We start from the raw sequence: 24,272 nt of genomic DNA, 5'->3' as shown, positions 1-24,272 counted from the left end.
TTAGGATTCCTTCTCTGGGAATCTTGGGAAATTTACCTCTGGCACTGGAGAAAATGTATCCCTTGTGTCACTAGAATTCTTTCTCTGGGCAGTCATAACAATTATTAAGATATTTAAGTCGAGACCAGAGTGGTTGACACACTGACCCATGGCTACTGTGACAGTTTGAATCTGATCAAAATTGTATCTCTTTGAAAAGTAACAACACACCTTAATTAATACTCTCACCTGAAAAACAACCCTGGACTTCTCAAGGAGATATTTGGAGAGTGAGGTCCCTACAACAATTCCTCTGCCAACCAAGAGGAGAGACAAATAAAACAGCTACAACCAGTTATCCCCAGGGCTAGTAACACCAGAAAAATGGAAAAATGCAAATACACAAAGAGTTAAGTTGGGCAAACTCACTGAAGAATGTGGATGTGGAGGTACTTGCCAAAGCGGCTGGAGTTGCTGTTGAGGATTGTTTTGGCATTCCCAAAACTCTCTAGGATTGGAAAGACCTCCATGGGCTATTTAGGGAAGAGAAAGAAAATGGTAAGAAACAGACAAAAATAGCTGAAAGATGAACATACTTTGACCTACCTGTCGGAGGTTGTAATTTCTGCCCTTATACATCGAGCTGAGGTAGTGGACTATAAGTTTGGTAGCTTCAGTCTTCCCTGAACCACTTTGGCCACTACACAGAAAAGTTAGGACAAATTTACAGACAATTACATAATATGACAAAATCCTACTTTTGATGCTGAAGGAAAATCTGTAGACTATCAGCTGTTGGAACTATAAATGTCAGTATAAAACCTGAAACCATTCAATATCAGTCGAGATGCAGAATTGTAGCTGGAATGGAAGTGGATGACCTACTAACCATGACTCACACTACTACAGAGGCAGGTGTAGCTCAGGTGGCAGAGCAGGTCACCTACTAATCGGTGGTTCGATTCCTGGATTCTCTAGTCTGCATGCCAAATATCCTTGGGCAAGATACTAATCCCAAGTTGCTATCCAGTACATCCACAAGAAAAAAATCTTAAAATAAAGGTCCTACAGGGTGGGCCATTTACATGGATACACCGTAATAACATGGGAATGGTTGGTGATATTAAAGTCCTGTTTGTGGCACATTAGTATATGTGAGGGGGCAAACTCCTCATGATGGGTGGTGATTATGGTGGCCATTTAGAAGTCGGCCATCTTGGATACAACTTTTGTTTTTTCAATAGGATGAGGGCCATGTGACACATCAAACGTACTGTTAATGTCACAAGTAAAACAATGGTGTGCTTGGTTTCAACGTAACTTTATTCTTTCATGAGTTATTTACAAGTTTCTCTTTGTTCACAGCCATTGGCATGTCGAAGAGGTTAACACGTGAGGAGCGGATCGAAATTGTGTTGATATCTGGTGAACGCAGTAACCGGGTCATTGCAGCAGATTTCAATGCAAGACACCCTACGAGACCACCCATCTCCCATGCTACAGTTAGTAAACTGCTTGCTAAGTTTCGTGAAACTGGTTCAGTGTTGGATTTGCCAAAATGTGGACGCAAGAAAACCTTCAGTAATGAAGAAACATCAGTGGCTGTCCTAGCTTCAGTCAGCAAGAGCCCACAGCGTAGCACTCACCGCATGTCACTGGCGAGTGGCATTAGTCGAACATCCCTTCGGCGGATATTAGCTACTCACAAACGGCACCCTTACAAACTCCAGCTACTGCAGCATCTCAATGAGGATGACCCAGATCGGTGCACAGAATTTGCAGAATGGGCAAAACAAAAATTGGAACAGGACCCTCAGTTCACGCTGAAGATTTTGTTCAGTGATGAGGCAAACTTTTATGTGAATGGTGAAGTTAATAAACAAAACCACCGCTATTGCTCTGACACCAACCCACATTGGATGGATCCCTCCAAGACTGTTGGAACAACAAAAGTGATGGTTTGGTGTGGTATATGGGGTACAACAATAGTGGGTCCATTCTTCATCAGTGGAAACCTCAAGGCCACTGGATATTTGAAATTGCTACATGATGATGTGTTTCCCTCTTTATGCACTGAAGCTGGCACGTTCCCTGAGTTTTTCCAGCAAGATGGTGCACCACCACATTATGGGTGCCTGGTCCGAGCATTCCTAGATAAACAGTTTCCTGGAAAGTGGATTGGTCGTCGTGGGCCAGTTGAATGGCCCCCAAGGTCTCCCGATCTGACCCCCTTAGACTTATCTTTGGGGTCATCTGAAGGCAATTGTCTATGGTGTGAAGATACGAGATGTGCAGCACCTGAAACTACGGATACTGGATGCCTTTGCTGGCATTTCTCCTGCAGTGTTGCTATCAGTGTGTGAAGAGTGGGAGAAGAGGGTTGCATTGACAATCCAACACAATGGGCAGCACATTGAACACATTTTATAAGTGGTCAGAAACTTGTAAATAACTCATGAAAGAATAAAGTTACACTGAAACCAAGCACACCATTGTTTTTCTTGTGACATTCCCAATAAGTTTGATGTGTCACATGGCCCTCTTCCTATTGAGAAAACAAAAGTTGTATCCAAGATGGCCGACTTCTAAATGGCCACCATGGTCACCACCCATCTTGAGGAGTTTGCCCCCTCACATATACTTGTGTGCCACAAACAGGACTTTAATACTATTCCCATGAAACCAACTATTCCCATGTTATTACGGTGTATCCATATAAATGGCCCACCCTGTACTCTTCTGTTGGCTTACCAACCACAGGAAGCACCAACTCCTGGTGGTGAGTTAGATAAGGTATGTCTCGTGTGTTGTTCCAGACATGGGGAATATATAATGATATCATCCAAATATATGAAACAAATTTTACCCCACAGCTCCCCCAGAATGAGTTCCATCAACTGCTGGAAGGTGGCTGGTGCATTTTTACTCCAAATGGCATCACCTTGAACTGATACACGGAAAATAGACAAATGAAAGCATGTTTGTCCCAACTCTCATTGTCCATCTCGACTTGCCAGTAGCCATTGTTGAGATGTGAATATGATGGCTCCGGACAAAGATTCCGGAGTTAGGCAAAGGATAACCAGCTGTATGGTTTTCTGCATATATGCATTTATGTTCCTATACTCTACACAGATTTTTTGGGGTGGGTGGAGGTGAGCTTCTTTTTATTTACGATTCTCATGTGTAGTTATATACACAATTCAGTAAAAACAAAACAAGTATTTTTCACAGGAGTCTTGAAGGGGTTAGCTGGAGTATAACATGGAATGTTTGCAAAATGGGAGTTTATATGGTGTTAGGATTTGTTCAGAATTACATTTTGATAAATATAAAGGTACACTGTCTTGCATATGTGTGTGTGTGTGTGTGTGTGGGGGGGGGGGGGGGGGGGTGTCCATCATTCATTGGAGATCATCGTGTTAGTATCCAATTTCAAATGTAAAAGAACCCATCCACCACTTTGATCACACTCTAGATTTTGTTCTGACTTATAACAAAATTATATCAGTGGAAATCTGTGGTTTGCTCTCATCATCGAGATCTCTTTGGTTCCACTTGCCATGTCTTTGTAAGACGGAGAAAAGGTGAATGCTCTCTCTCCATGCATCCATGGAGCGTTTAGTTGAACAATCATTTCTGTTTTTAATGACCCCAAACACACCACCAGGCTGTGTAAAGGTGGTCTGACTAAGAAGGAGCATGGAGTACTGTGCCAGGTGGTCTGGCCTCCACAGTAACCTGAGATGGACCGCAGAGTGAAGGCAAAAGAGCCAACAAGTGCTCAGCATCTCTGGGAACTCCTTCAAGACTGTCTACCTGAGGGCAGGCCGTGGATGGAGTGTGAGGTGTGCCTGATAATGTTTTTTTGCCCTTGATGAGGAGAGTTGTTTGGCCAGTCCCTCAATATATGGCAGCATGGCCCTAATAGTCCGCTCAGCTGACCTCACCACTCTTCTCAGCCCCTTTTTGTCTGAAGTACTGCTGTTCTTGTGCCAGAGAGAGACTGCTTGACAGCCTCTGTTGAAGCTGGTGAAAACTTCTGGACTCAGACGCGGTCTCTTCAGCCTCCTCAAAAAGCTGTTGGTTGGCTTTCTTGACCAGGGAGGAAGTGTGCTGGGATTCCCAGGAATTTCCAGTGCTGCAGGCTCTCTACTGCAGTGCTGTTGATGTAGAGTGCTGTGAACGTGGGTCACTTCTTCCTTAAGTTGATCACCTTGGCGTTATCCACATTCAGGAGCAAGTTGTTGTTGGTACACCACTCCATGAAAAGCTCCACTGCTTCCTTATAGTAGGTCTCATTGTCGTCCTTGATGAGACCCACCACTGTTGTGTCGTATGCATATCATTAAGTATGTTACAAATCATATCATTAAGTAATGATATGATTTGTACCAAATTTTGCACAACAGTCCTGCATCACAGTGAAACAGCTTTCGTGAAATTTACAAATGATCTTCTTATGCTCTATAACAGCAGACTAGGGCTGCTCAATTAATCGAATTTTAATCACGATTACGATCTGGGCTTTCAATGATCATTAAAAATGACTGAGCCGATTATTAGCACCTCCCTCATGCTTTACTCTCGCGCTGCTCCGTGTGGCAAATCGAGCGCACCTCTCTGCATTTCAAACACGGGTCACAACAATTAAGAGAACGCGAGGGAAGCTCGGAAAGCTCGGAAAGCTAAGCAGAAGTTCTTTGGAGAGGAGAGTGACTGCCGTTGGTTGAAAAGAGGTAAAAAAAAACTTCAGTGGTGTGGAAACTTTATGGGTTCACGGAGTCAGACGTGGATCAAGTAGACACAGTGTGTAAACTTTGCTACAGTGTCGTAGCTGCACCACAGAGCAACACTGCAAAGTTCACTAAACATAGATGTTTACATTTTTCATTTATTTCTTATATTGGAAACATTTGCACTGTTATCAGTATTTGCACACTATTTTATATTATTTTTTTAAAGTCATTATTCAATACATTGTTATTGTTAACCCTTTAAAGCCGGTCTGAGCAGCACACTCCGTTTTGTGTAACTATCTTTAAATCCCTGTAGAACCTGAACCGCGTAAGCTAGCGCAATAATTTTTTTTGCATATGAAACCAGAGGAGTTGTACTTACATCTTATGCCATCAGCTTGTCCCAGGTCACGGTTTCCTTCCACATAAAGCTTTGCAAAAATTGCATAAAAAGCGCTTGCAGGAACAAAAACATAATATTCCAGAAACACGCTTTGCCGATCCGATCAGCTGTTCATAACACTTCCCACATGGAAACAGATTTCAGCGCGAACTATCGCATGTCCGCCATTTCTGTCTGAAACCGGAAGTGACGCCATATTGGCGGAAAATGTAGTTTTTTACTTGTAGGCCTTAAAAGTCTATAGTGGTGTTTTTATAAGTCATGTTTGACTTTTCTGAATAGTTTCTGGGATGTTTAGAACTCGAATTGCACTGCTGGAAATAGTTTATTTTGATGCACATGCTGTTTTCTTTACAAATTTGCATCATAGGATTGTTTTTTTGTTTTTCCTGCAGTATATAAAAATTGCTGTATCTCCAAAATAAAACTACGAAGACACTCAAAATAAATTTCCTGTTGTTGTAAACTATTTTTTGCAACTTTTCTGTATTTAAAGTTTTGAGGGATAAACCTCTTAAATTTCTCCAAGTAGAAATATATGTAAAAAAAAAAACAATTTTTCAATTTTTTTTGTAGTTTATTGCACTTTTTTTGCAATTAATGTAGTTACTATGGACTTAATGCAGACATATTATTAAAATATGGGCTATAACAGTTGTATTGATGTATAGCAACTTGAAATGCTCCCACAAATGGCACTGCAACATGTAAAAAAATAATATAAGCTCTCGCGGACTTGGTTCTATGGTAGGTCTTAAAGGGTTAAATTAATATTGTCAAATAATCGAGATCTCAATTTTAGTGAAAATAATCAAGCAGCCCTACAGCAGACTCATCTCTTTGGTTGTTGCTTGCTTTGCTAGACCTCAGTCCAGTGTTCAGTACTGTTGATCATAATATTTTATTACAGCGATTAGAACATGCTGTAGATATTAAAGGTACTGCCCTGCAGTGGTTTGAGTCATATCTATCAAATAGACTCTAATTTGTTCATGTAAATGGAGAGTCCTCTTCACACACTAAGGTTAATTATGGAGTTCCACAGGGTTAGAACACATAGCATACATTTTCCTCCTTTGGTCAGCTTATTATCCCAGCGTGGTATCTGATAGCGGATTCTTCATGGTTCCCATTTGCCCGTGGGGTTCCAGCTCCAAGTACCTGGGATTCCCAAGTACTTGTAGCTGTCCTCAGTGTCTGCAATGTTGCCCTCTGGTAGTGGAATCCGCTCCATTCTTACTACCTCCCCTCTCTTCATTACCATCTGACTACACTTCTGAAGTCAGAATGACTTTCCAAAGTCATTTCTGTAGACTATAGTGGTGTGGTTCAGTTAGTTTATGTCTAGTTCACTCCTGGCATACAGGTTTATGTTATCCATGTCAAGGAGGTGGCTAACGATTGCTCCATTCCATAGTTGCTATCTGTAGCCAGTCTTATTTACGATGTTGGTCCCTTCTGGTGATCCTTGGGGATGAACCCTGTCAGACCTTCAGTGCTACTAGTTGTTTCACCGTTGGTGTAGATGTTGAATATCAAGCAGCCCATAGGTCCCACATCTTCTTCATGTAACCCCTGGGATTACTTATACAGATATATTATATATTATAGTATATATATTTTTTGAAAATTCCCCTCTCTCCCCTGCAGGCGGTCTTTATCCTTCAAGCTTGGGTCCTCTACCAGAGGACTGGGAGCTTGAGGTCCCTGCACAGTATCTTTGCTATATATACATATACATACATACATATACACACAGTGTGTTATGTGTGTGAATGACCCAAGTGAAACTGGTATTTCTGTCAATACCTTATCATGATGCACTGTTCCTGTGTGGAGGTCTGAGAAAAGCTGAAGGCTGCGTCAGCTATGGCATAAACATGTCTGAAGCAGAGAACAATAAAACATCCAAAACATTTTTTAGGAGGACAGAAGTTTACTGCAGTATGAGGAGTATTTGCTTGGTGTGGGCTATGGAGCTTGGAAAGAAAGCAACTAGAATTCTTTAAGTTTTGCAAAAACATTTCTCGTCTCTCTCTCGACGAGAGAGACGAGAACGCCAGGACTGCCATAATGAATTAATTAAATACACCATTAAATAATTAATTAAATGTGGCAATAATTAATTAAATGTGGCAATAATTAATTACATAAATATTTATGACACGTGTAATTAATTAATTATTGACATATTTAATTATTAATTGACACATTAAATTAATTATTGACACATTTAATTAATAATTTCTTTATTTCACATTTTAATTAATTATTGCACAGTTGACTCCTTCAGGTCTCACCATGAAATAATTTTATCTGTCAGCCTCACCCATCAAACTCAGGGGGCGGGGTTAACGTAGCCATGCAGCTTTTCTAACATTTGATTGGTTGCCGTGCAAAGTAAGGCAAGGCAGGTCAATCCTAGATAATCGATTGCTTGTGTGGACTTGGTATCCCAGAATGCATTTCAAATCACAGGCAGCAATGGTGTAGTTTTAATAGTGTTTTAGCTGCGAATGTCTGGTTAGGTTGTCAACATAGAACATGTTTGCAAAAGTGCTCAGATGTTTTCAGACATTTCACTAGCTCTGCTAACAGTCAGCTGACACCGAGCTCATAGCCCCGGTGTTCCAGCTTAACTGTTTATTTTGTGTGTATTTGTTTGTTTTGGAGGGGTGGGGGCCACGTTAACCGGTTTGTTTGGATATTCCACTCTCTGTGTTTCACATGTTGCATTTGCAGATTCTCATTTTCACCGAACGATCGTCTCTTTCCGCCTGGTCTTGTGTCTCTGTGCTTCTGTAACATAAAGAACGAGCTGAAGTGTTTCTCACGACATCAGCGATCAGCTCAACAGGCCCTCAGTTTACCTGCATGCATCCTCCTCCTCCTCACCTGTCAGCGGTTGTTTAACACCTGCTGCTAATTCAAGAAACACGTCCACGTTACCTGGTGATAGTCACAGTTTAACTGGGCAGCCGGTGCTCGATATTACGCAACGTCAGCACATTTTTCTGCACAAGATAAGTAAATATAGTTTTTCCTCGAGCGCAGAGCTGCTGGAGCTCGTTTCCCAACAGAGCACTTTATAGGCGAACCCACTTTATCAGCGGCTGATGTCCAATCACCGGCACACAGCTTTGAAACCTCACCTGAGTTTTAGCTCTCAGTGTTAAACGCTGGACTTAATTCACTCAGGTTTTGTCTGTCGGGTCACGTTTACTTCGCTGTTTTATTTACAACTGAGCAAATCGGTTTGGCTGAGGTTAAAGTTACGTTTCATAATTGCACAGTTTTACAGACGTTTAATGGTTCACTGGCACATGTGTTCGACTGAACCATTCGCTTTTCTTTATCTGGTGTGTTTTGGATTCAACAGTGAATCTTGAGAGTAAACTGACTTATAAAATGTTTTAAAGAAAGAGAAGAGAAGGCGCATTTCCACCGAGAGGAGCAGAGTTTGCAGCAGCGTGTTCATCATGAAGACTGCAACCTGGACAGAAATATTATATCATCTGTTTTTTAATAGTTACTTATAGCAACTGTAGTCTAAGCACCAGCTGTCTGTTAGAATATTTAGAGTTTACTTAAATAAAAATAAATGAGGTTAACATATAATTTGTGATTTTTTTTCCTCTTTTTCGGTCATGTTATGTTTAACTGTCAAAGGCTTGTTACAAACTATGAAACACATCGTGCAGACTTCTGGATGTTTTGTTCTTTATGCTGTAGATTTTCACGTCTCTGGAATAGTTGGCAGTAATAAGGATGATTTTCTGTAAAATTATATTGATATGAGCCGTGACATATTCGTAGATGACCGTTACATTAGTCAGCTGGGAAACTCTGTGTTAACTCATAGAGCTGAAGATATCGTGTGGTGTACAGGTCCGTTTACCCTCATGATTAATATTCACAATAAAAATATTAGCCGAACATCATGAAGTCTGTATGCGTTTCATAGTGTCGAACAAGCTTTGTACAGTTAAAGCAGTTACTACATGACGGAAACACCAACGTTATTTCTTTTATGCGTTTATACGCAGGTCACGCTGATTACTGAACAAAAACCCAAAGATCAGCTGTTAATTGAATTTATTTGCTCTCTCTCCTCCTTAAACATGTTTTTAATGTTAGTTATAATTCAGAATTGGCGACTGAAACACGTAGGACACATAAGAACATCAGGAAATAAAACCCTGATAAATATAACCTCAGTAAAATAAGTCAGTGTCAGCGGGGGTTGTTACAGGTGTACCGGGGCCTGCGCTTTGTCGATGGTAATAACAGCTCGATTGCTTGCAAGGTGAGCGGGTCTATCCCACGCTTTGCTGTGAGACTGGGCAGACATCTCCGAAATCATCGAAGCACTTTTGCAAAGAGGCTGTATCTTGAGAAACCGACCAGACACATGAAGATTAAACCACTACATTCTTGGCTAAAAAAATATTAAAACGGTATTTGGTGACACACAAACAGGGTTTTTCAAAGTTCAGTTCTGTTAGTTTCCATATGCTGGTTGTTGTGTGCTAAAAACAATGGCCACCAGGCCAAAGCAATGGTTTTGACTCGATCAGCGTTAGCCCCGCCCCCTGAGTTTGATGGGTGAGGTTGACAGATAAAATTATTTCATGGTGAGACCTGAAGGAGTCAACTGTGCAATAATTAATTAAAATGCGAAATAAAGAAATAATTAATTAAATGTGTCAATAATTAATTATCTGTATCTATGAAGCGCCTTGAGGCGACATTTGTTGTGATTTGGCGCTATATAAATGAAATTGAATTGAATTGAATTTTATTATTTGCTTCGAGCCCTGTGTACAGGAGCTGCATGCTAAAAGATCTTTTGTTAAAAGGGTTGGCGTAATAAGCAAATGCTTCAGCCAATACCTTTTGATTAGCCTTGTCTCATGCTTTCTTGCTTTGTGGTAAATCTTTTTTCTGTCTTCACTGAGATATTTGAATGCTAATCAATAAACATATCAATTCCAATTAAAATGTGAAATAAATAAATAATTAATTAAATGTGTCAATAATTAATTAATTACATGTGTCATAAATATTTATGTAATTAATTATTTCCGATTTTAATTAATTATTGCCACATTTAATTAATTATTTAATGGTGTATTTAATTAATTCATTATGGCAGTCCTGGCGTTCCATATCCAAGAGGCTTCTTCCGTTCTAAACTCAAATAGTAGAGAGTTCCAGATATTTAACCCTAGTGGGGGTTGTCACTTAAAAAGGTTGTTAACCCATCATAATTATTCATATTACTCATCACGAGAGCCAAGGTGTGAAAAGAGCCATTGGTCATTACCACCAAAGCTTTTGTTAGAAACCACTGTGAGACCTGATGCAAGATCTGAGTGGGGTTTCAAGTTCCTGGGAAGGGAACTCAACACTGCATTGTAGGTGGCTAACAGTTGGTGCTGCAAGCTACCCTGTCTATTTAGTGATGGTTGTTCACATTGGACATCTCAAACTATCTGTATTCTCAGTCCAAATGTGAACACTGGCATCTTCAAAAGAGTAACCTTTATCCTTTAGGTCACGGGTGTCGAACTCCAGGCCTCGAGGGCCGGTGTCCTGCAGGTTTTAGATGTGTCCTTGATCCAACACAGCTGATTTAAATGGCTAAATTACCTCCTCAACATGTCTTGAAGTTCTCCAGAGGCTGGTAATGAACTGATCACTTGATTCAGGTGTGTTGACCCAGGGTGATATCTAAAACCTGCAGGACACCGGCCCTCGAAGCCTGGAGTTCGACACCCCTGCTTTAGGTAAAGATGTACAGCTGAGTCTTGTACGGTCGAGGTGTCTCTTCCATGTTATGCAATCCATTTACTGAATGGCTATTTGGTTTTTTCAATGTCGCTTTTTTCCAAGCTCCTTAGATGCCCTGGATGACTGAGAACCTACACAAATATATTGCTTACGGTGGATTTCTCTGCTGCTCTTGGCCCTGGTATTTCTGTCTCAGCTCCTCTGTGTAAATGTTAAGCGGCTTAAAGGGGTTCATGGACAATAACATGTTTCCAATGTAAGTCTGCAAAAAAAAAAGAAGGACAAAAACTAAATTACAGACATTTACAATTATTTTTTAAGAGAAAAAACAATTTCATATAATTAGGCATGCGGGTATTACTAAATGTTTAGAAAAATTAAGAATTAAAGCACTGAAAGATTCCAAGATAAGCTAATGATCTCTGATGTTGTTCCCGGGATCTGCTGGAGCCACTCGCTTAGCTTGGGAGTCACTGCACCTAGTGCTCCGATTACCACTGGGACCACCATCACCTTCACCCTCCACATCTTTTCAAGCTCTTCTCTGAGCCCTTGGTATTTCTCGAGCTTCTCGTGTTCCTTCTTCTTGATGTTGCTGTCATTCGGAACTGCTACATCGATCGCTACGGCCGTCTTCTTCTGTTTGTCTACCACCACTATGTCCAGTTGGTCAGCCACCACCATTTTGTCCATCTGTATCTATGCACTATGTGATCCGATTACCACTGGGACCACTGTTACTGTCACCCTCCACATCTTCTCGAGCTTTTCTGACAGCCCTTGGTAATTTTCAAGCTTCTAATGAAGCTCAGGTGTGTCTCATCTACTAGCAGCTGGTTCATTTGTGCTGCCAGATGCTTATGGAAAGTAGTCAGCAGTGACTCATGTCAAAACCTGACAACTCTTCATAGTGGAGACCCTTTCTTGGTTGTCTGCCACTGTGTTTACTGGAGCCTGTTCAGGGAGGTTGCTGTGGTCTGCTCTTTAATCGACTATTAGACTTGTAGTCAAGACCGCCCAAACCAAGACCAAGACAATACCAAGACCAGAGGGTATCGATACCAAGACAAGACCAAGACAGACAGACCGAGTCAAGACCAAGACAAAGTCGAGACGAGACCAAGACCAAGACCGAGACAAAAAAGTCTTTAAACTGCAGCCAGATGCTGCTTCGTTTACGAGTGTCAGGCATATTTATGTGTTTTTGCGATGCACTCGCACAGCCCTCCTCACCGCTGTCTACTGTCTCACTCACTTATTGAGAGGACAGACGCACGCTCCACTTGACTGGCGCGTCTCTCACCCTTTCTGTTTTTCACATAATGATATTATCCTATATCCTCGCATGTGATTGGCCACAATATGGCCATTATAATCCACCGCATGCACCCCATTTTGGAAGAGCCTGGAAAAGGGAGATAAGGTCAGTTAAGGCTGCATTCCAGGTCATCCTGAAGGATCAGAGTGTGACAGAAGAAGTCCTCCGCACGGCTCTCATTGAAGTATAAGGGATCCTTAATGCGAAACCTCTTGGTTATGCATCTTCGGATAGTTCTGATCCTGACCCCATTACCCCAAATCTCCTGCTCATAGGGCGGCTGGATGCTTCACTGCCGCAGGTGGTTTACGGACCAGGCCTATATATTGTAGATAAATTACTCACTCGTGAGATGTCACCCCTGAGAACTCAAAACTAAAAGTCATAATATGGATGGTATTTGTAAAGTTGTTAGTGATGCACATTAGAAATTGTAAATGGTAAAAATTTACTATTAAATTTCTGAACATTATTTTTGATCACTATTGTGAAACAGAAACTAATATTTACAGTAATTGTTGTTTTGGACTGAAGGGTTTTAACCATAACCACACCAACATTTGGTAATCATTAGGAAAAACACAATTTACAATTTCTTGTTATTGTTATCATTTTTAAAACTATAATACATAATACAAAATAGATGATATATATTTTTATTCCACAAAGTAATGACATAATTTTTTTATTGAAAGCTGTTCTGATGTGCAGAACAGCTAAAATGCTGATTATATATAATAAATTACAACCTTTTTTCATATGAACTGAGTAAGAAAGACTCAAAATCATTTAAACTTACATAAATCCAGTCACGATGAAACCTCTTCTTCAAATTCAGAAGCACAGAACTCTCACACACCTCTCTATAACCGTTAGACAGAAAGGTTGAAACTATGCACAATTTAAAATATAAAGAGTGTGTGCGTGCGTGTGTGCATGCGTGAGTGCGTGTGTCTGTGTCTGTACTCACTCCAGTTGGGACAGATCGTCCACTTCATCCACCTCTATAGCACTCTGGCTGCCGGGGATCATCACCTGTAAAAGCAGACAGCTCAACCCCCCACCTCATCTCCACAGGCATCTTGCAGTCTGGCTAACATTGAATGAAGCTTGTCAGAAAGGGCAAGGATCTGCTCTAGAGGCCTTGATGGTTTAAAGCAGTGGTTCCCAAACTTTTTTTTGCTGGGCCCCCCTTTGTTTTACAAGAAAAATGTTCGCGCCCAAGCACATCCTCCAACCACACACACCCATATTTTGCTCCATTGCGGTTTATTTCACACCTCAAACATTTAGTAAACAATTAAGCAAATAGTAAACTGCAATAAATTACAGGTAGTAATAAAATAAACTACTAACTCTTTTACGCTACGTCCACACCTACACAGGTATTTTTGAAAACGCAGCTGTTTCGTCCACGTAAACAGCGTTTCGAATCACCGAAAACTGAGATTTTTTGCGTTAACGTGTGGACGATTAATACAGAGTTCATCATGCAACGTCAAAGGTATGTGCCACGTCACGCTGTGCGCCACGTTATTGTTTACATGAGATGAATTGCAGAATAGCAGGTAGAGACAAAATACTGTTAATCTTACTGTCTTCAGGTTTTACACGCTCACATTTACACACGCAGTTACTGTCCCTCCATGTACAAAGGCAGAGGTGTCACGGTGTAATTATTTTACATGTAGTTGTTTTTTTTCTGTGTAATAATATTCAACATTGCTATCAATACATTTTTCAAAAAATGCCTCTCTGTGCAAAATAGGTTTAAAAACATAAACAACTGTGGGATCCTGTTTGTCCGTGATTTGAACCGGGAACAAATCGTGGCAGGATCAGCCTGATGTTATTTATATCCCGCTGTATACAGAGCTAACATCTCCAAAATGTCAGGAGTAGTTAGTCATTACAACAAGTGTTTGTGAACTAAAAATCAAGAATATAGGATCCTGTTTGTCCGTGATTTGAACAGCCCAGCGCTGCTCCCTAAGCAGAAAAAACCAATCCTGCAGGGAGACCTACCTCGGCACTTGTGCAGGTGAAACCAAAGGGCAGATTTGCTTCACCATATTTTCTAGTCTTTGCCTTAGAATGAAGTTGGTTTGGAAACATATTCAGTAATGCTTCATCTCCTGCTTTGCGTTTGTGTGGGCACCCCTTGCTAGCAGTGTCCAAGCGTTGTTTTTTTGTTTTCCCCCCTTTTCATCCCGCGCCCCCCTGCAATGGCTCTGCGCCGCCCCTAGGGGGCGGGCCCCACACATAGGGAAGGTCTGGTTTAAAGTGTGATTTGTTTTGGTCAACTATTTTGGAAAGCTTTCCACAGCAGGCAAAAAATTCAGTTTGCTGCAATGGAAGAGTGTTATGAGGCTGCAACCTCATGACAGTGTGATGCAGTGTGTTATAAGGTCTATTGTATATACAAAGAGCAGGCAATAAATCCACCAGCAGCAAATCTTTAATTTCTCAGCTTATTTAAACCATCATGGTGGTGCTATTGTGTCTTGTCTGTAATGGGTAAATCTATGTTTTCTAGTAGAAGGGTGATGAGTTTTTCTGTTTATTTAGAAGACAAAACTCCCACTTTATTAAAAAATAAATTATTTATAATTATATTATATTATATTATATTATATATAAATTGTGCCTCAATGATCAGTACTCATTCAAGTGTTAGGATATGCATTTGTATAATAGGTTTCTATGCATCTTGATGCATGCTCAATCACCCAGGTAAGTAAATCCCCAAAAGTTGATTCTGTCCATCTGGCCGTAGCGTTTTCAGTGGGAGAAACGTTTCATCACTCATCCAAGTGACTTCTTCAGTCTCAGCTGACTGCAGGTTTCCCCAATCTTACTACAATCATACTACAGGCAGAAACTTGGGTGTGCCATGGGTTCCCTAGTTTCACCCATTGTGGCCAATTTGTACATGGAAGAAGATGAAAAGAGGGCTTTGCTATCCTACCAAAGTCATTAGTTCAGGTGTGTGGATGGCACTTGGGTGAAAATCAATTCACCACATCACATTAACTCGGTGGACCAACACATCAAATTCACCAGGGAGGATATGAGAAGTGGCTCCATCATTTTCAGTTGTTTCCAAAGAGTTGTTCATTCACACTGAAAACGCTTACATTCCTATTAGGGGTGCAACGATACTCGTATCGATATTGAACCGTTCGATACAGTGCTTTCTGTTCAGTACGCATATGTATCGAACAATACAAAATTTTTAATTTATTTTATTAACTTTTCTTCTGACGATGCTGTCTGTGTTGAGTGCTCAGTGGATCTGCGCTCGACAGTGCAGCCGAGGCGGAGTAGTCGAACGCAGATTCACTGAGCGCAGGGCAAGCTATCGAGACAGAAGTTAAGCTCGTTGCAGCATGGCAAATTGAACCTCCCCCACCCTCATTCAGATCTGGCGTTTGGAACTATTTTTGTTTTCATGTGAAGTATGACCCTGAAGGTAAGCGCGTCATGGACAAGTAAAAAGTAGCTCATTTAAAATGTACTCGGAGTAAAAGTTACATAGTTACTTTTTTGTCAGCAGGAGGACAGCCTCTTCTGAGTAGTGCAAAAAAGACAATGGGATAATTCTCAAAGTAGTTGTTTTTTAATTAAAAGAAAAACTTTACAAATTAAAGTGTAGTGGCAGTTAAACTGCAAGTCTATACATCAAAATGGATAATGGTCACCAAACCAACCAACCAACCAAACTGTCAAAACCATATAATTCTTTTACATGAGTAAAGCGCCTTGAGGCGACTTTTGTTGTGATTTGGCGCTATATAAATAAAATTGAATTGAACTGAATTGAATTGAACATAGAACAAATACTGAATTGAGCTGTACGGCAGCTGCTATAAAAATATTTTTTAATTTTTTTAACTTGGCCCTGCTCTGTTAATTTGAGGAGCAATTCAATTCAATAAAACTTTATTGATCCTGAAGGTTGACCCCGAAGGAAATTGGGTTAAGGCTGCCGACCTTTGCCAGCGCCATCTTACCCTTCTGATCATACATACATTACACAAACATCACATGGGGAATGCTCAATTACATTGGTGGGAACTAGTGTGTTAGCGCAGTTAGCTCGTTAACGTGTTGGCCGTCCAGCTCCACGCACGGGGCGATCTGCGGTAGCTCGTTTACGGAGATTTGCCGTGTTGTGGCGTTAACGTCATTTCAGATTTACGCTGACAGCACTAGTGGGAACACAACAAATATGACTGCACATTTACGCAACATCATCCTAGTGCAAAGACAAGTGGAAGCAGACAAAAACAACAAGCACGCATGCTACAAACTTTACCCGAGTCATTTAGACAGCCGTTAGCACATGATTCTCCTTATGGGGACCTGATATGTTTAATATGCTGCTGAGAATATAGCCCAGAAGAAGAGTATAGTATAGCTTTTATTTTGGAAAGAGCCATTTCTCTGTAATAAACTCTCTTTTCCAAAGATGAGTAATTTCTCGATCAGATAGATTTATTTTATTACTTTGTTGTTTCAGCAACATTAAATTTAAAACAAATTAATTTCTCCAGCAAGAAATTGAGTAACTTACTGCATTACTTTAAAGAAAACTGTTCTGTGTAGTATATTAAGGGATATCGATAATCGAATTGGAAATGCTAAATTCTTATTAATCCCAATGCCTTCTCCCCCTTTCAAACTAATAGTAGCATTTAAATATTGCTGTCATGAAGTGATTTGTAGTTTTATACTAAAACAGAGTATCAATACCTGTATGTTCACCAGTCGACTCTCTAGCATCTCCTGGTTGGGATCTTCTGATTCCCAGCATTCCCTGCCATTGTGAGATGGGATGGGCCGGGCTTGGCCTTCATCCTCATAGACTGTCCATTTGGTTAGCTTCTCCACTGTCTGATGGGGCAACATGTTCTCAGCGCACAACCAGTCCTGAGCCCACACAGAAAAAGATTGACAACTAAGCTTGAAAGATGTATTGTCTTGAGCATAGCTTGAGAGAAGTACACATATTGAGTGCTATTGTTGCTGCGTGCAATGATAGCACTCGCTTAATTGTTAGTTTACCAAGATTTTACACATGTTAACCATCTTAGCATCAATGTGATTACAGGCTACAGTTAGGGTTAGCTACACATCTATTTATTAGGGGTGCAACGATGGTCGTATCGATATTGAACCGTTCGATACAGTGCTTTCAGTTTGGTACGCATGTGTATGAACAATACAAATTTTTAATTTATTTTATCAACTTTCCTTCTGACGATGCTGTCTGTGTTGAGCGCTCAGTGGATCTGCGCTCGACAGTGCAGCCTAGGCGGAGTAGTCGAACGCAGATTCACTGAGCGCAGGGCAAGCTAGCAAGACAGAAGTTAAGCTCGTTGCAACATGGCAAATTGAACCTCCCCACCCTCATTCAGATCTGGCGTTTGGAACTATTTTGGTTTTCATGTGAAGTATGACCCTGAAGGTAACCGCGTCATGGACAAAAGTAAAACAGTATGTTGGATGTGCCACGCAATGCTCAATTACATTGGTGGGACCTAGTGCGTTAGCGCAGTTAGCTCGCTAACATGTTGGCCGTCCAGCTCCACGCACGGGGCGATCCGCGGTAGCTCGTTAACGGAGATTTGCCGTGTTGTGGCGTTAACGTCATTTCAGATTAACGCTGACAGCACTAGTGGGAACACAACGAATATGACTGCACATTTACGCCGACATCATCCTAGTGCAAAGACAAGTGGAAGCAGACAAAAACAACAAGCACGCATGCTACAAACAAACCCGAGTCATTTAGACAGCCGTTAGCACATGATTCTCCTTATGGGGACCTGATATGTTTAATATGCTGCTGAGAATATAGCCCAGAAGAAGCGTATAGTATAGCTTTTATTTTGGAAAGAGACATTTCTCTGTAATAAACTCTCTTTTCCAAAGATGAGTAATTTCTCGATCAGATATATATATATATATTTATTACTTTTTTGTTTCAGCAACATTAAATTTAAAAACTGTACTTTTGAGTTAAATATATATATTTATAATTTTAATAAATGACAAATTAAAAAGGCATGAACATTTTTTTCGTTCGATCGTTGCACCCCTGCTATTTATGTATGAAAATTTTTCCCTTATTTGTTTTATCCAAATGTAAATCTTGGCCTTACAAAAAGCCTTTAATACCTAAATAAATGTATTTCACGTTTTCTAGCCACATATTAAACAATGCTTGTTTAAAAGTCCACTAACAAAAATGTAACCCATACCTGAGGCTTTCCACTCATCCGTGGGTTCCCAGTCCAATGTACCTTTGGTTTGGAGATAGAACATATTCTCCCCTCACCCATCAGATGAGCTACTTCCTTGTCTGCTTCTTCTTCACACAAAGACCGAACACCTGATCTCTCTGCACTGGACTCTCCATTTGGAAATGGTCGAGTGGCAGAAGTGGGCATTGAAGCTAAACTACCTCTTTGTTCTTCTTGTCCTGAGGCCTGTGTTGGACCACCCAGTGACAAGGACATCTTGGTTATGTTGATTTGAGAGGTGTTCACCTTCCCTCTTGCAACTTCGAACACATTGACTCTATCTTGATTGCCTTTGCTGTTTCTGTCTTCAGTGGTGGACTCATTGAGTCCAGAACTGCTTTTAGGCTCATGTTGAACTAATGTTAATCCTCCAGACAAGGGTTTCTTGATGCCCTTTAGGACATTTAGATCTGGTTTGACAAGGAGCACAGACTTGACACCTGGCTTTGGAGGTCTGAGCTCTGGGGTTGTGGCTTCTGCTGGTAGAATTGCTGGAGTAGAAGTTTGAAGATCTGCCTTAGGTGCTTCTGTTATATTTTCCTTGCTTAGTTTATTCATCGTCGGGAGTACAACAGCATATCTGGCTTCTACAACTTTCTCCCCACCTAGGACTGTTTCTTCTGTTCCTTCCTTGTCCGTACCCTGGAAGGTTGCTCTCTCTTCAACAATTTTGTCCTCAGTGGAGCTCTTGTTTTTCCTGTTAGCCAGGTTGGCTTTACTGGCAACTCCTACAGCCATCTTTTGTTTGAAAATATTCCCCTTAGATTTTCTTAGGCCATGTTTTTGGTTTATGGCTTGAATTGAGAGCCAGCGAGAAATCCCAATTGCTTTAATCCAAGCAGAAAGATTTTTTCTCCAGTTTAACCCCTGTGGCATTTTCTTTTGAATCCAGCCAGACAGCCTGCCCAAACTCTTCATACCTTTTTCCTGTGCGATCAAATGGTCATTAAAATTATTGAACCCCCCATCAGTTGTGCGTGTAACTGTTTCTTCTTTATCAGGCTTTGCCAAAATCGTGGTTGCTTTGCGTTGGAGAGATAATGTCTTGACTTTCCCCGAGAGCAACATCTGTGACTTCCTGTTAATGGCACTCTGGCCCTGCTGCTCTTCTGGATCCAGAATGGTTTCGAGTTCTTCACTTCTGGCTTTGGGAAGCATGATTAGATCAACTTCTACAGAAGAATCTCTCCCTCTGATATTTTTTACTTTATTTGTTAACTGGGTCTCACTTTTTGCTGGGTCAGTCCTGATAAGAGAAATACCCATTGGAGGCTGAACCCCTTCTGTTGTAGAACGAGATTTGTACTCTTTTTGTGGCTTCTTTTTCTTCTCCTTTTCTTCCTTGGCTTTTTGTTTGGCTTCCTTTTCCAACCTTTGCTTCTCTGCTTTGGCCCGTTGTTTTTCTGTCTTTGCAGCCTGCTGATCCTTTGTCTTTTTAAACATCTTGTGTTTCAATCCTTGAGCAGGCTTTGCGGGAGTGTTTCTGTGTTGTCTGACGGCTTTATCAGCAGTTGGTTTTTTAGACCTTTCTGCAAATCTGTCGTGGTTGATAGTTTCACATAGATAACCTCCCTGCTCGTCTTCTTCTTGTTTTTGTTCCTCTTCTTTTCTCCCCTCTTTTTCTTCTTGGTCCTCAGACTCACTTCTGGTGGATTCACCTTCGTCCTTGTCTAATTGTTTTTTTGCTGACTGTTCTGTATCTCTTTGAGTGTTCAACACCTCAGATCGCTCACTACTTTCCTCACTAGCCTGCGTCTTAACTGGCTCGTCATCGCTACTCTGTTCCTCCTCCTCCTCATTATTACTAATTTCCTTTACCGATGCCTCCACTGAGCTCCCTGCATCACTCTCTGATTCCTCACTTTCTATTACCCTCTCTTTCTCAGGCTTAGCGTGGAACCCATTATTAATCCTATTTTGAATGGCTGGGAATACTTTTGGTGAATGTTTGGTCATCTTTTTTTTCCCACCTGTAAAGTCATTATCGTTCTTGTGTTGTGCATGCAATTTTCCATGTCCTGTTTTTTTATTTTCTTCCTCTGTATGATGCTCCATTTCACTGGAGCCTCTTCTTCTGCTTTGAACTGCTTTCATTCTTACATTGCTTTTAGTTTCATTGGACTTTCCATCCTTTAGTGTTAATAAAATCCATTTTCTTTCTTGAGAAGGAGACTGACATGTTTTAGAACTATTCTGTCTCACATTTATTCATAGAATTTTGTTTTTGTCTTTGCCTTCTGTTTCATGGAATCTGTTCTAGCTTGGGATTCAAGTTGTAGTATGCAATCAGTTCTTCAGAGTTGAACTAACCTACAAAGTATAAAAACAAAATGTTTTTTTTGTCATTAAAGTTTTCATTTGGAAAATTGAGACTGCAAAAAGAAAGGTAAGAGGTAAAGCCTTACACATTAAATCAAAATTTAAAAAATTAAATAAATATAGATGACTAGATTATAGAGTAACATATCTGTCAAATTGAGTGAAACCAGGTCCTTGACTTCATCTTTCACTATTGAGACCATATTTCAGGATTTAAGTCCCTGATCCTTTCGACTTACTTGACATTCCTAAGCTAACTTTGTGGGCTAGAATTAATCTGCAGGATAAGGATAACACACAAGGAAGGAAAGTCCATTCAAAGAGGCTATAAATCTTTTCCAAGTTTGATAACAGTAACAGTAAACAGCAGATTTTGTCTGCGCCTTCTGCCTAGATGTGGCTCTATACCCAGTGTCCCTGGGGGTAAAAGCACAGAGCTCATTTCAGTGTAATATAGCTTACCAGGCTTCTCAGATGAAACCAAGGCATAGCTGGGGGGGCCGCAAAGTCCTCTCGCTTTTCCTCAAGAACTAGTGTTACTGATCCAAATATGTGCTGTGCTCAGGAGGAGAGCTGACACACAAATATCCCACCCACTAAAATTAAACCAAGGGCAGAGAGCCACATATGTAATATACACCCAACAAATTGTATGCCTGTGACACAACAATGACAAAGTTGAACTGCTTGCAGTAAAGTGCAGCCACACAAACACAGAGGGCCTTCTGAATTATTTAGTTCTACCTGGCTGATCAGAGCACTGTGCTGCCATTCATATGGACATCTGCTAAATGGTTGGGAGGAAAGGTGAGATGTGCTGTTTCAAGTGCTCAATGCCGTTTTAGAGATATAAAAGTGAACTACAGCACAGTAACTACTTGGGCTAGTAATAAGTTCGTAAGAAGCCAAAGTGTTGAGCAGCAATAATGACTCAGACACAAGAATAACTGTTGAGTAGCAACTCTTATAATGTTACAATGCATAAAAAAGATTCTCTAATTTGTACAGAAAGAGTACAAAATAATCAAATTGACCCTAATTATCAGAAATAAAATGAGTGTGCACACTTAAATGAAATAAAAGTGTCCGTTGGGGCCTTTAAAGAATTAAGAGTTGTTTCGGTAACACCTGACTTCAAAGGTAAGTGCAGTGTGAACATATGTGTGAGTGTGTACGTGTGCATCTTCTTCATGGTGATTTTCCTCAAAGTGGTTGACTCAACATCTGTTATGACCAGAAGCTCGTCCTGGTCCTCGGACTTTCCTGTTCTCTCTAAACACCTAACCTATAACCCAGGTCCATTATCATATTATGAACTATTTAAAGTTTAAATTAAATATCAAAATATTGCATCAACCTCATGTAAGAAATCTTTCCAAATCTCAAAGTTTCAGTTTTTCTTTTAGCTGTACAACACGCAATAGTCAAATGCATGAAATATGAGAACTAAACATAAACTCACATATTTCTCTTTTCAGTAATACTGATGGTGAGTAACCATTAACATTCAAAATGTCATACATCACAGCCATATCAAAACCATGTGCAAATAAAACAACAAAGTACACATGCTGAGCTCCGTTTAGAGGTATCAAAGTATCGAGCTTAATTTCTCTAACACTATAGGTCTGCACCAAAAATTACCCCCAGTTACGTTAGACTCACAGTAGAAATGAAATAAATTCTTTCAATAATTTGCATATTACAAAATAGAACATTATTTTACTCTCTTCCTCTGATTTTTTTTTTAAAATTAGCCATCTTTAAACTGGCAGCAGGAAAATAAAACAGACTCCCTCTTTTATATTTAAATCAGCATAAAATAAAAGACACATATACACTGTTCGGAAATACTGCACAATTATTGTGGAGAGAAATAGGACCCAAGTGCAGACACAGGTAACCAACTTAACTGAGAATGAGCTTTTATTTGCCAGTGAGGAAGAGGGGAATTTCTGTCGTGTGGGAGTATTTTGAGTTGATTTTGGTCAATCGAGTGGGTTTGTCAGCTTTCTGCTCTTGTTTTTTTGCCTTCATTTTGCATGTGTTTATTTTATCTGAAAAAACTTACAAACTTAAAAAACTTAAAACTTAAAAACTTAAAATGTCTTAACTAGAGATGGCACGATACCACTTTTTTATGTCCGATACCGATATCATAAATTTGGATATCCGCCGATACCGATATGAATCCGATATAGTGTTTTTTAATCAATAAAACTGTTTTTTTTTAATATCTTGCTGCATTTTGTATAAGTTTATACTCAAGTTTAAATAAATAACAACACTAAAGCTATTCTGTTATACCTGTATGTAAAAAATACACTGTGCCCAAAATATTTCATAGTTCAGCAATACCAATCTAATAAACTTAAACCTGCTCCATCCTTCCTATTCTGGTATTTTAAAGAGTACTTATCAGAAATTTTAAGCAACCTAACTAATAGTGTTGCAAACTCCCAGCAAAAAAAAATAGGGAACCACCCACACCCCCCACCTCATGATGCTTAATCGATGTAATCAAATTTAATTTGATGCAGAGGGAAAATGCACAGAAATAAATTATTTTTCAAGAATAATTAAATAGATTCAACATCTTTCTTCAACAGAATTGCAGACTGCACAGATGGTACCTTCCCAAAGGAAAAAGTACTATAGCTTACTAGGGTATATTAGAATTAACAGTTACAGTAATGGACTTATATATATTTTTTACATCAGATTAAAACTTTGGGTGTAAGAGTCAGATAATTATTTATTAAAAGCTCGACATTTTAAATGAGAATAAGAAAGAAAAGCATGTCTTTGTGCCCCCTTTTCCCTGTTAATGCCCTATCGGCCCCCCTGGCTAAACTTTGCTAGATCCGCCCCTGCACAGTTACCAGCCGTCAGCTGCATAGAAAAGGATCCTGGTGTAGAAAGTAATATTAAATAAATTCTAACAACAGCTTATCAAGCTTAAACGTGCTGCTGTTGTTTAGCTGCTGGTTTCCTCTTTTGGCGCAAAGTGGGCCAAAAACAAAGAAGAGAGACGGACTCGTGACAGAAAAGCCGATCAGCTGATCATTGATCAGTTTCACGTTTGAAGTAGCAGCAGGAGAGAGAGAGAGAGAGGCAGTCGCTCCATATATTGGTTGTTAATCTTAACGTGGGAATGCTTTACAAACATTCAGAGATGAACTTACACACTTGCTTTACTTCTCTCTGGGAAAACGTCCTCGGAGATGAAATGCTGGTTTGGTAGCGAAGCTCCACACAGCCGCTCTATCACATGATGCACACTGCTGCAAGTGCTACGGTTATGAGCCGGGTTATGCCTTGTAGCAAGTTTTGTGAGGTGCTTTTTTGATATTTAATGGATCGGATTACATTTTTTATTTCTTGCTGATATCCGATCCAGGAATTTGGGTCAG

At 40.2% G+C, this 24,272-nt stretch overlaps 1 protein-coding gene across 1 annotated transcript; it reads right to left on the bottom strand.

The window, feature by feature from the left end:
* On the bottom strand, window positions 1–20,634 carry LOC118454981 (uncharacterized). The gene is made up of 9 exons (XM_087845227.1): window positions 18,499–20,634; window positions 16,988–17,164; window positions 13,203–13,267; window positions 13,032–13,095; window positions 11,067–11,176; window positions 6,931–7,005; window positions 586–679; window positions 409–512; window positions 1–292 (listed from the first exon to the last, which is right to left on the bottom strand). Exons 1-9 carry the CDS (start codon window positions 20,632–20,634, stop codon window positions 1–3), a joined length of 3,117 nt encoding a protein of 1,038 aa, XP_087701353.1.
* Between the last annotated feature and the right edge of the window lie 3,638 nt (window positions 20,635–24,272).

Source organism: Neolamprologus brichardi, chromosome 8 (genome assembly GCF_056152115.1).
Source record: "Neolamprologus brichardi isolate AB-2024 chromosome 8, ASM5615211v1, whole genome shotgun sequence".
NCBI classification, from domain to species: Eukaryota; Metazoa; Chordata; class Actinopteri; order Cichliformes; family Cichlidae; genus Neolamprologus; species Neolamprologus brichardi.
The sequence above is the reverse complement of the archived record's forward strand: the minus strand, read 5'-3'. Positions and strand labels throughout refer to the sequence as shown.